Genomic DNA, 13,368 nt, shown 5'->3' with positions numbered 1-13,368 from the left:
ATACATTTGATGCCAAGATCCTCTGTCCAAATTGGACACAGTAGTTTTTGGAATCTCCAGATCAGCTTCTACTTCTCACACTGTCAGTCACCAATCTCACACTGTCAGTATTATGTTATTTAACCATAATACTTATAAAATCCAGTTTATGGAAAATAAGGAAATAAATGTGCTTTTATTTTAAAGTGTTGTCTGCAATAAACAGATGAGTCAAAGATTCATGCATAACAGTATTTGTTGGTGTACTAAAACCTGTAAAACATCATAAATTTCCAAGAAATAGAGTCTATACAATGCAATATTATACATTTTAAAAAGAACATTTTAGGAGAATTTGTAATAACATGGTAAATGTTCAAAAAATGCTGTTAAATTTTTATAAGTATATAACAGCATTATGTACAGTAATGCTTTTTATTTATGAAAATATATAATAATCTAAAGAAACAAGATAAATATTTAAAGTGTTAACTATGAATAACAGTTGGAAATTAGAACTAAGTTGTTGTACTTCCTCATTTTACCTTTATCTATTTATTTTTTTATTTAATCGTTATTGTATTTTTTCATTACCATTTAGTCCCGTTATACTCCCTTCTCCCCAGCAATCGCCAGACTGTTGTTCATGTCCATGAGTTCTTTTTCCTTTTTGCTCATTCCCTCCAATCCTTGACTACTGTCCCTGACTTGCTGTCACCTGCTCTTCATCTAAGAGTCTGTCTCTGTTTTGCTTGTTAGTTCAGTTTGTTCATTAGATTCCACATATGAGTGAAATCATATGGTATTTGTCTTTCTCTGACTGGCTTATTTCATTTAGCATAATGTTCTCCAGGTACATCCACACTGTTGCAAAGGGTGAAATTTTCCTTGTTTTAATGGCCCAGTAGAATTCCATTTTGTAAATGCCATAAAGTTTTTTTATCCACTCATCTATTGATGGATACTTGGGCTGCTTCCATATTTTCATGATTGTAAACAATGCTTAAAGGAACATAAGAATGCATATGCTCTTTCAAATTAATATTTTGGGTTCCTTCAGTTATATTCCCAGAAGTGGGATCACTGGGTCAAAAGGCAGATCCACTTTTAATTGTCTGAGGTATCTCCATACTGCTTTCACAGTGGCTGAACCAATCTGCATTTCCACCAATAGTGCAAAAGAGTTCCCCTTTCTTCACATCTTTGCCAGCACTTGTTGCTTGGTGCTTTATCAATGATAGCCATTCTGACAGGTTTGAGATGGTATCTCATTGTAGTTTTTTTTAAGGTATTTCTTCTATAATCTTAATTTCGTTTTCTGATTTTCTTTTTTTTAAGATTTTATTTATTTATTTATTTTTAGAGAGGGGAGGGAGGGAGAAAGAGAGAGAGAGAGAAACATCAATGTGTGGTTGCTGGGGGCCTTGGCCTGCAATCCAGGCATGTTCTCTGACTGGGAATCGAACCTGCGATGCTTTGGTTCGCAGCCTGAGCTCAATCCACTGAGCTACGCCAGCCAGGGCCCTCATTGTAGTTTTAATTTGCATTTCTCTGATGATCTTTTCATATGTTTATTGGTCATCTGTATGTCCTTCCTGGAGACGTGTCTATTCAGGTCCTTCACACATTTTTTAATTGGGATATTTGCATTTTTGGTGTTGAGTCTTGTAAGTACTTTATAAATTTTGTATATTAACCCCTTAACAGATGTATTGGTGAATATGTTCTCTAATTCTGTGGATTGTCTTTTTATTTTGTTGGCAATTTTCTTTGTTGTGCAAAAACTTTGTAGTTTGATGAAGTTCCATTTGTTTTTCTTTTGTTTCCCTTGCCTGGGGAGATATGTCTGATAAAAAAAATATATATATATCTGAGCAATGTCTGAAATTTGGCTGCCTCTGTTTTCTTCCAGGATTTTTATGGTTTTGGGTCTAACATTTAAGTCTTTGATTCATTTTGAATTTATGCTTGCGTGTGGTGTAAGGAGGTGGTCTAGTTTCATTCTTCTGCACATATCTGTTCAATTTTCCCAACACCATTTATTGAATAAACTCTTTAGTCTATTGTAGGTGCTTGCTTTCTCTGACAGATATCAATTGGCTATAAAAGTGTGGGTTTATTTCTGGGTTCTCTATTCTGTTACATTGATTTATATGCCTGATTTTATGCCAGTACCATGCTTTTTTGATTACTATGTACTTGTAGCATAGTGTGATATTAGTAGTGTAATTCCACCAACCTTGTTCTTCTTTTTCAAAATCGCTGTTGCTATGCAGGGCCATTTGTGGTTCCATATAAATTTTTTAAATATTTGTTCTAGTTCTGTGAAATGCGTGATTGGAATCTTAATAGGAATTACATTGAATCTATAGATTGCTTTGGGTAGTATGGACATTTTAATGATGTTAATTTAATTCTTTCTATTCGTGAACACTGCATGTGTTTCCATTTATTTTATCTTCTTCAGTTTCTTTCTTCAATGTCTTATAATTTTCTGAGTACAGGTCTTTTACATCCTTGGTTAGGTTTATTCCTAGGTATTTTATTCTTTTTTAAATAATTGTGAATGGGATTGTTTTCTTAACAATCCCATTCACAATTATTTGGGGTTGTTTTCTTAATCCCTCTTTTTGTTAATATGTTAATGGCATAGAAAAATGCAACTGATTCCTATATATTAATTTTGTATCCTGCTACTTTGCTGAATCTATTTATTAGGTCTAATAGTTTCTTGGTGGAATCTTTGGGGTTCTAATGTACAGTATCATGTCATCTGCAAATGAAGACAATTTTACTTCTTCCTTCCAATATAGATGCCTTTTATTACTTCTTGTCTGTGGCAATCAGACAAGAAGAATTCCAGTACTATGTTGATTAACAGAAGTGAAAGCAAACATCTCTGTCTTGTTCCTAATCTTAAGGGGAACACTTGTAGTTTTTGCCCATTGAATATGATGCTGGCAGTGGGTTTGTCATATATGTCCTTTATTATGTTCAGCTATGTTCCACCTCTCCCATTTTTGCTGAATTTTTATTATAAACGGGTGCTGGATTTTATCAAAAGCTTTTTCTGCATTTATTGATAGGATCATGTGGTTTTTATCCTTTGTTTTGTTTATGTGGTGAATCACATTTATTGATTTGTAAATTTTGTTCCAACCTTGCATTCCTGTATTAAATCCAACTTGATCATGGTGTATGATCTTTTTGATGCATTGCTGTATTTGGTTTGCTGATATTTTGTTGAGGTTTTTAGTGTTTATATTCATCAGGGATATTGGCCTATAATTTTCTTTCTTTGTAGTGTCTTTATCTGGTTTTGGAATTAGGATAATGCTGGCCTTGTAAAATGAGTTTGGGAGCCTTCCCTCCTCTTGAATTTTATGAAATCGTTTGAGGAGGAGGAGTGCTAGTTCTTTTTGGAATATTTGGAAAAATTCACCTGTGAAGTTATCTGGTCCAGGGCTTTATTTGTTGGGATTTTTTTTATTACTTCTTCAATTTCATTAGGTATAATCTGTCTACTCAGATTCTCTTATTCTTCCTGATGTAGTATTGGAAGATTGTATGCTTCTAGGAACTTATCCATTTCATCCAGGTTGCCCAGTTTGTTGGCATATGTTGTTCATAATATTTTCTTATAATCTTTTGTATTTCCTTGGTATGTTGTGTTACTTCTCCTCTTTCATTTCTGATTTTATTGATTTGTGTCACTTCTTTTTTTCCCTTGGTGAGTCTGGTTAAAGGTTTGTCAATCTTGTTTATCTTTTCAAAGAACCAGTCTTGGATTCATTGATCTTTTGTATCACTTTTTAGACTATGGTTCATTTATTTCTGCTTTAATCTTTATTATTTCATTCCTTCTACTCTTTTGGCTTTGTTGTTCTTTTTAAAGTTCCTTTAAGTGTGAAGTAGATTGTTTATTTGAGCTTTATTTGTTTTTTTTTTTTAGATAGGACTGTAATTCTATGAATTTCCATCTTAAGATTGATTTCTGTGTCCCACAAATTTTGGATTGTTGTGTCCTCATTTTCATTTGTTTCAAGGTATCTTTTGATTTCACCTTTGATCTCATTATTAAACCATTCATTGTTTAATAATATGTTATTTGAATGATTTTCAGTGTTCTTGTTATTGATTTCTACTTTCATAGTACTGTGGTCAGAGAAGCTGCTTGATATTTGTCTTCTTAAATTTATTGAGAGTTTTTTTGTGTGTCTTAGCATGTGGTCTATTCTAGAAATAATTCCATATGCACTTGAAAAGTATGTATATTCTTCTACTTTGAGGTGAAATGTTCTAAAGATATCTATTAAATCTATCTGATTTAGTTTGTTGTTTAAGACCACCATCTCCTTAAATGAGTTGTCCCAGACATAATGCTGTTCTTCTGGTGGGAAAGGGGGTGGTGATTCCCCCTAGTGAGGAATACTCTGAGCCCTTCTCCCAAATGGCTTGTACTGGGAATGGTATGTGTAGGGGTATACAGCATACATGCATAGCTTATCAATCCATGTCAAAAGTCTATAGTCATACAAAAACAGGTATTATCTATAAATACCAATTAAAGGAACACAGACAGTTGTCATAGTCAGGGTCTGTCATGCTGATGCCAGATGGTCTTAAGACATGTTTCATAAGATAAGGAGTTTACTGTTTATGCCTTGAACTTAAATATCTGGTTTATATCAACAGGGCTATGCTAGACAGAGCAAGCTTCAAGGATAAAATATACAATTCAAGCCTGATTCCCATGGAAACCCTTAGTGTTAGAGTCAGGTCATGCCTGCCACCTACATTACCTAGCTTTTCAGGGAGACTTACTAGCCCCTTTCAGGGCTTGCTCTCCAAAACCACACAGAGTGGTCCCCAACATAAATGGGGTATTAAAATCCCCAACTACGACTATATTTCTGTTGGTCTCTCCCTTTATGTTCATCAAGATTTGCTTTACATATTTAGATATTCCTGTGTTGGGTACATAAATGTTTACTAGGGTTATACCCTCTTGTTGGATTTTTCCCTTTAGTATTATGTAGTGTCCTTCTTTGTCTCATACTGCAGTCTTGGTTTTAAAGTCTATTTTTTTATATAAGTACTGCTAACTCACCTTTTTTTTCTTTTCCATTTTCATGAAACATATTTTTTCAACCCTTTACTTTTAGTCTGTGTAATCTTTTGATCTGAGATGGGTCTCCTAGAGGCAGCATTTATAGGGGTGTTTTCTTATCCATTCAGCTGCCCTCTGTCTTTTGGTTGGAGCATTTAAGCCATTTACATTTTAGGTAACTACTGATAAATACATATGTAGTGCCATTTAATTGTTAGACTGTTCTCTTCCTCCTCCTCCCCCTCCCCCTCCTTCTTCTTCTGCTTCAAGCAAGCCCTTTAACATCTGTTGTAGTACTGGTGTGATGCTAACAAACTTCTTTAGCTTTTTCTTATCTGGGGAGATCCTTATTTCTTATTTGATTTTAAATGGTAGCCTTGCTGGGTAAAGTAGCCTTGGTTGTAGGTCCTTGGTTAACATCACCTTGAATATTTCAGGCCATTCCTTTCTGGCCTGAAATGCTCCTGTTGAGTAATCAGATGCCAGTCTAATTGGAGCTCTCTTGTAGGTAACTCCCTGCCTTTCTCTTGCAGTTTTTAGGATTCTCTCCTTGTCTTTAAGCCCTGTCATTTTAATTATGATCCCTGTGTCCCTCTGTAGGCTTCTTTGGGTCCAACTTCTTTGTGACTCTCTGAGCTTCCCAGACTTGTGTGTCTTTTTCCTTCACCAGATTAAGGAAGGTTTCTATCATTACTTCTCCAAATCCATTCTCGTTCTCTTGCTCACTCTTTTCTTCTTCTGATATTCCTATGATGTAGATGTTGTTATGCTTCTTGTTATCCAAAATGTTTCTTAAGTACTCATTTTTAAAATTTCTTTTTTCCTTTTGCCACTCTACCTGGATGGTTTTTTTCTACCTTGTCTTTCAAAACACTGGTTCTATCCTCTGCTTCATCTAACCTACTGTTTATTTCTTCCAGTGTATTATTTATTTCAGATATTGCATTCTTTATTTTTGCAATATCCTGGAATACTGGTCCTTTTTTATTGTTTCTATGTGATTTTTCATGATGTTAGTATCCTTATAGTCATTACTCTATTTTTGGGGTTTTGTTTTTTTTTCTCTGTAAACCTTCTTTTTAAAAATTTTATTTTAATTTTTGTTGCAGTACAATTTTCTATCCTTTACTCCCATCCCAACCCACCCAGATCTCCTCTCCTCCCTCCCATTTCCACCCACCCCTAGTTTTTATCAATGTGTCCTTTATACTTATTCCTGTAAACCCTTACCCTTTTCCCCTGACATTCCCCTTATAATCATTACTCTAAACCAGGGGTTTCAAACTCATTTTTGCCAGGGACCACATCATGCTCATGGTTGCCTTCAAAGGGCCGAATGTAATTTCAGCTCCTTAACAGTGAAGGAATAGTTACATTTATACAGTCCTAAAATTATTTTGGCCCTTTGAAGGCAACTGCAAGGCTGATGTGGCCCCTGGTGAAAATGAGTTTGACATCCCTGCTCTAAACTCTCTTTTTAATAAATTGCTTGCCTCCAGTCTATTTCATTTAGTTCTGGAAATCTCACTTGTTCTTTCAATTGAGGTCTGTTTCTTTGTCTTCTCATTTTGACTGCTTTGTACTTTCTGCCTTAGCTGTTAACACTAATCAGCTATTGAAGCAATGTTGTTCAACTTGTGATCTGCAGCCTGGTTTAAGCACCACAGGGTGGAACAGAGTAATTCCTGTAGGTGGGGGTATTACTTCCCCTCAGGCTGATATCGTTCAGAGCAGAGTACTCATGTGAGAGTAATGGTCCCTGCAGTGTGAGAAATGACTCAGTACATGGATCCTGGTGGCTATTCCTTCAGTTTTCTTCCCAGAGACACCAACAACACACTCCTCAAGTGTCTCTAATCCACTCTGCCCTCCCTTTGCTGGCACCCAGGGTAAGTAGCTGCATATGAAATTTTGTGCTTTGACCTTTTAATAGGCTCTCTGCATCTCCAGAGGACAGAATCTCTACTGCTTTTCATAGCTGGATGGTATTTGGGTTCCTTTCTGGCTCTGAAGCTATAAGCTGGGGAACCCAGCTGGGAGTTTATACCCCACACTTCTCAAGGGGAACCCCCAGCCACTGAAATATCACTCCAGCATTTCAGCTTCTGCCAACCCAGCCAGCCCTCTCTCATGTCTCCTCTACACTCCCTACCAGTCATGTGGTGGTGAAGTGGTTTGTTCTGTCTGCCCTTGGTTGTAAGGCTTCTCTCCAGCTAGTGTTTAGTTGGTTATTCTAGATGATTTCTCTATGATTTAGTTGTAATTCCATATTGGTCCTGGGAGGAGGAGGTTAGTATAGCTTCCACTTACTCCTCCTACATCTTGGATCCAAATCTTTTGAATGTCTATAGTCCAAGGCTCCTTTCTTGCTTCACAGCTGTATCACTGTACACATCCCATTAAATAGCCATTCCCAGCTCCCAGAGTATACAGATGATAAAAAATCATCTTCTCAATCTTCTTTCAACTCAAAGTTGTAAAGAGACATAATTAAAGCTGTCCCAAATGACAGGAAAATGAATAGATCTCTGAACCTTCCTGCCAAAGCTTAGTTAGTTTATATACAAGCTGATAAGGACTAACTGACACTTTACCCAAACATTATCCACCTTTCTCTATTTAATTTTTTTCCACAGTACATATATATTACCTTTGTAATCAGAAAGGAAAAACTTTATTTCAAAAATAGGATACTTTGTATTAGAAATATGGTTTGTAGATAAAATTCTAGTTTAAAGCATAACTTATATTAACAGCAAAAGAAAATGGTGAACTAACAAAATTTTCTTCAAGATAAAAAATAAACTATAATTCACTCAGCACTCTGATTTTGTTTTTCAATTACTAGTGTCCAATAAAAGAAGCCAGGGATTTTCAGAAGTAGTGATTGAATTATAGCGCTGAGGCAGGGGAAAGTGGAGATGAACTTTAAACATCTTTTTCTTAAATTTTTACTTTGCTTATGATTGGGGTTTTTTGTTTTGTTTTGTTTTGTTTTGTTTTTGTTCTTAACCCCATAAACATTACATATGGACATAGTGCATTGCCCACTGTCCATTCTCATTTTGTTTTTGCTAGTCCTAATCCTAGCCCTTTCCACAGCTCAGATAAAAAGCTGCCTTTTCTACACTGCCTTCCCTGACAAGCTATAAATAAGCTCCAGATGCTGGGGGATAAGGCTGTGATCAAAGAGGATGCTATTGTGGCAAAGAACTTAGGAGGCATCTTGAAAGGGCTCCCAACTGCCACATCTGGGCAAATTGAGCAATAAAATAATTATAGAAGTGGATTGTATTTCATAGACTGAAAAACATTCATGAATTCATTTTGATATAAAGATGCGTCATAGATAGATAATAAATAGATGATATATAGATAGATTATAAATAGATGATAGATAGATAGATAAAGAGGAAAACCTCTTCCTTACTGCTGAATTCTAATTTTAAAAAGTTAGCTTTCTATAATTATTCTGTAGTTATATAAAGTATTAACATTTGATGACATTTGATGAACAAATTCAGGAATTCTTTGTTCTACTTGTCAAATTTCTGTGCATTTGAAATCAATTCAAGATGAAGACCCAAAAAATAGGGTAATTTAACTAATTAGATATAATTATAAAGTTATTAAATGAAAATACTATGGTTGTAGAAAATTGAAAAAGAAAAAAGAAAAATATCACAACCCACAGATTCATCATACAAAAAAACACACTTTTAGTGTTTTGCTTTTTATGAATATTTCAAAATTAATACACTTAAAGGCAGAAAGTTATGTAGATCTAAAGGAGAAACTTGCAATACCCTCTGAGTTAATTCAAGTGCATGACCCTGCTCTCTTATATAGGATGCTGGATAGCCATATTTCTAGTGTTCCCACTCAGAATTAAATCCACATGTTGAAACATGTGACAATAGCAGGCCGGGATCAGATGATCATGGAGAACCTCTTCCTGACCACCATCCACCCTCCTAACTGGAGAGCATTAGCAGGCACTTCCATTAATAGCATCACACACCCCCTACAGACATAAATGGCCATGACACCAGATGGTAACAAGATTTCTAGCAGCAAACAAAGAGAAAATTTAAATGTTTTGTTTAAATTATGCAAAATTGCCCTTTAAACAAAATTGCTTTCTGATGAAAAACCAAAGCATCAGAAGTAATTATAAGATGTCTACCTGGGAAGGCATCATTACATCACTTATAAGTAAATAAACAAGAAACAGCAAAATAGATGTGTCCTTCATTCATGGCCACCAGAAACTTATTTTCTGGTATGATGTTATCCACCCATCCCTACACACACACGCACACACACACACACACACACACACACACACACAAAATGGCAGTTTGTAGCTGCACATGGAGGAAAGCAAGCTTATAGTTCCTTATGAGCCAGCACAAGTAATCCTAGTTCTCTCCAGTTGGAACTAGGCTGTTGTTATAACAACCACTAAATGACAGACAGATTTTTTAATGTGCAGTGGTCTACTGTGATAAGAGCTTCCAGGATATATACTAAATATTTTCAAATCTGTTAAAATATATACACTCTGTAATAATACAAAATGCTGTATTTCAAGAACAATTTTCAATGACTTTCTTTTAAAAAATTGAAATGACAGAGAAGCCAAACTATTTTTAGTTCTACATAGCCATTTGTGCTAATACCAGTTTTATTCACTAGCAAGCCAAATCAAAACTTCCATTCTCTGCACAGCTCTGCCTATTTGTTTTAAGGAAGATTGGACTCAATTAATGATAAAGTATATTGCCCCCTAGATGACAGCATCTTCTTTCTGAGGTGATGTTAATGCCTGGAATTGGATAGGGGCTAAGAAATTAGCATAGTAAAATCACACTCAATGATTTTGACCTCCACTTGCTGTATATATTTGATTCATTTTTTTATTTTTGTTGAAATATGAATGAATAATACCTATACTACAGTAGCATTTCTAGACAATCAAGATTCAGTTCTCTGAATTTTATGCAAAATACCCTTGACTTCAGTACATCTATAATGCTTTGACCCTCAGCATTAGGGGGAAAAATGCAATGAGATGCTTAGACCTGCTGGAATTTGGAGCAAGTGGCTTCCTCAGATCACTGCCTAGCAAAAACTCTAGTCATTTCTGAAAGACCAATTTTAAAATTCAGGAAAAACTTTCAGTGGGTTTATAATTATAATTTCAGGAGTTTTTTTAATTAAATGAAGATTGGCTCTACCAGAAATCATAGGCTAAAAGTAACCTGTCTTGAGGCAAAGAACATCAGACTGATTGTCTTAAGTAAACTTATTTTACTGATTTTTTTCAAAAGAGTAGGAGAGACAGAAAGAGAAACAGCAATTTGTTGTTCCACTCATTTATGCATTTATTAATTGCTTCTTGTATGTGCCCTGACCAGGGATTGAAATCATAGCCTTGGCTTATGGGGATGACACTCTAACCGAGTTATCTGTCCAGGGCCTTAAATAAACTCTTTGTTGAAGCGTGTTGTACTCAGATAGAGAGAAGCACCCATAGTATATGTAATCAGCTTAATTAATTTTCCACAAAATAGCACACCCATGTAACCAACACCTAGATCAAGAAACAGAATATTATAAAAACCACAAGGCACCTTTGTGTTCCTCCCAGTCACTAGCCCACAATGGCAACTATACCCTGACTCCACAGATTACTAGTTCTGCCTTGTTCTAAGCTTTATACAAATAGAATCATGTGATATATCCTGTGTTTGGCTCATTTAGATCAATGTTATATTTGTGAGATTCATCCATGCTTTTGACTTTTCTCAATGCTGAAAATCAAAAGAAATAAAAATGAGCTAGGAGATTCAAACATGATTTTCCTTGAAATTTGAGTGATCATATTCCTGTTAAAATGCTTTAATGGAAGTTATAATAAACATCAGGCATGATTTGCCTTTGAATACTGAAAAGCATTCAAAAATAGCACTTTTTAAAGGCACCCCCAAATATTTTGTACAACATAATACATTCAAATTCCAAATATTTTTCTCACTTCTCAAACCCATCCTTATGGCCCTGCTTGGGGACAGCAGAAAGTTCATGGAGATCCTGTCCCTGTCCACCCACCATGGAGATGTAGCAATGACAGAGCCCACAGTTACAGCCCGAGCCCTCTCCTGCCCCAGGACTCACTGGGCCATGGTGTGAAAAGAGCAGGCAACCCAGTGAGGATGGTCTCAGAGAGCATCTCACTGCCCGGGGTACAGCGTTTCAACGGCCTAAATAGCTTCAACCTCCCCATTTTACCTCCATCCCTGGAAAAGCGTAACTTAGTGCTTCAGAATTACACATGGCCTGAGGGTGGCCAGTCCCACCACTTCCACTTGCTTTCTTGTCCTCCGTGCATTACTGATAATGTCACCCTGGAGTCCCAGACCATGGAAGCTGATATGAACCTCACCAACCTGATCAATGAGGATTTCTTACCTGATGACATGGTGCGGTACTTAAAATTCTCAGAACCAAGCTGAGTATGAACAGCACTTTCAGAGTGCTCTCTCTGATGACAGCAAAATGCTCCACAAGCCCAACTTGGAGAGTGGGCATGGTGACTTTGACCAACCTGGATTGCCAGACCACCATGCTAACCAGCAGTATGGTGGGCTGGAGCAGCCCTGCCCTGAAGCCAACAAAGCTGATGTGCCCATTTAGTGAAACAAGGTCAGCTCCAGCAGTGCCTACCTGTCCTCCTCTAGGCTGAAATGTGGCCAGCGATCCACAGCTCAGCCAGCTGGAGCCTTTGGGTTGTACAACAACATGGGTTCCCACCGACAGAATCCCTTGGGGAAAGGGACTGGCCCAGCGGGGGTCTATCAGTCCATTGGGGAGCAGTGAAGCACTTACGGTGGGCCAGAGCACCTGGTGGGCCACAATGGTGGGACTGGCACCAAGAGAAATGCCTTCCATGAACAACCCTATAAAGTCCAGCAGTATGGGAACTGCCTCAACAGGCAGCCCAGGGTCCCCGGCTCACTCAACAATGCCTGTGCTGCTGGGATTCAAGTGGCAAAGCTGAGAAGCACCACCATGCAAGGGAATGGGAGCCAGCCAGACTTTGGCCTGTTGGTGGTGCCCAATGAATCAGCTGTCAGCACAATGAATGGCATGCCAATCCAATATCCAGTGGGACAGGGGAACTTGACTCATCAGCTATTCATCGACAGCATGCACTACCCGGGGGGCAGGCTGCCTAGGGCAGCAGATGCCAGGGCATGTTAGCACTACCTCATATCAATACATATCAAGGTCCAGAGAGCAGCCTGCCAGGGCCCCCCAGCTTTGGGAGCCAGCTGTCAAGTTTGGCAGCTGTCAGGAGCTACCTGCCCTGTGCTGGTTACAGAAACAGCAGGCACCAGGCTATGCCAATGGGCAACCTCACCCTGCAGCAAAGTGACACAAGTCAGACCTGCATGGTCAATGGCATCAAGATGGAGGTGCAAGTGCAGCCCCATCAACTCTGTTCTAATGTGTGGAGTTACTCTGGTCAGTTCTATGACCAAACCATTGGCTGCAGTCAGCAAGACATAAAAACTTGTTCATTCTCTATTTCAGAAGCCAACTGCCTGCTACACGGGGCCATCACCGACAACTCTGAATTACTTTCCCCAAGTGCTAGCCAGGTGACAAGCATAGTTTCAACAGCCATGACCTGGAAGGGGTGCAGATTGATTTTGACACCATCGTAAATGATGTGGCACCAGCCTAATGTCAGGGGCCCTGAGCCCAAGTATTCTTCAGAATCTTTCCCATAGCTCCTTCCACCTCATGATGCCACGAACATCCCTCCCATTGCCAGCACTGTCTGTGAGCACCACCAACATGGCCAATGGGGACATGAGTTCTCTGTTGACCTTCCTTGCAGAAGAAAGCAAATTCCTTACAGTTATACAGCAGGCACTAGGAAAAAAGGACTGCCAACAAACATGAACGTTTAGGAGTTGAGAAGATTAAATTTAGTCATTTGGGCTGGTTTGTGTTTTTTTTTAGTTCTGTATGTATTTTTAGCAATCTCATTTCAACTAACTGGGATGTGTTTCAAGTATATTCCTTTCATGGAAAAGGACTCTGAAAAACCCTAAAGTATTCTAGGGAGAAGCTGTCTTCCATTTCAGTTTGGGTCAGTATTGTTACACTCAAACCACCCTCTTTTTTAAAAAACTGTTAGTCTGTCCCCTTTATTAGTAAACCATTGTAAATGTGTGATGTGCATGTTCTTCTTTCTTTTTGAAGGC

At 37.7% G+C, this 13,368-nt stretch overlaps 1 protein-coding gene across 1 annotated transcript in view; it reads left to right on the top strand.

Moving 5' to 3' along the window:
• LOC123816316 (transcriptional activator GLI3-like) overlaps window positions 1-13,063 on the top strand; it is a 36,325-nt gene extending 23,262 nt beyond the window's left edge. The window contains 6 exon segments of the mRNA XM_045835213.1: window positions 11,167-11,586; window positions 11,588-12,310; window positions 12,312-12,361; window positions 12,363-12,763; window positions 12,766-12,825; window positions 12,828-13,063. Coding sequence (XP_045691169.1) covers window positions 11,167-11,586; window positions 11,588-12,310; window positions 12,312-12,361; window positions 12,363-12,763; window positions 12,766-12,825; window positions 12,828-13,063 — 1,890 coding nt within the window.
• Window positions 13,064-13,368: the final 305 nt, after the last annotated feature.

Source organism: Phyllostomus hastatus, unplaced genomic scaffold, assembly GCF_019186645.2.
Source record: "Phyllostomus hastatus isolate PE091 unplaced genomic scaffold, TTU_PhHast_1.1 phas_contig_2, whole genome shotgun sequence".
Classification (NCBI taxonomy): Eukaryota; Metazoa; Chordata; class Mammalia; order Chiroptera; family Phyllostomidae; genus Phyllostomus; species Phyllostomus hastatus.
The sequence above is the reverse complement of the archived record's forward strand: the minus strand, read 5'-3'. Positions and strand labels throughout refer to the sequence as shown.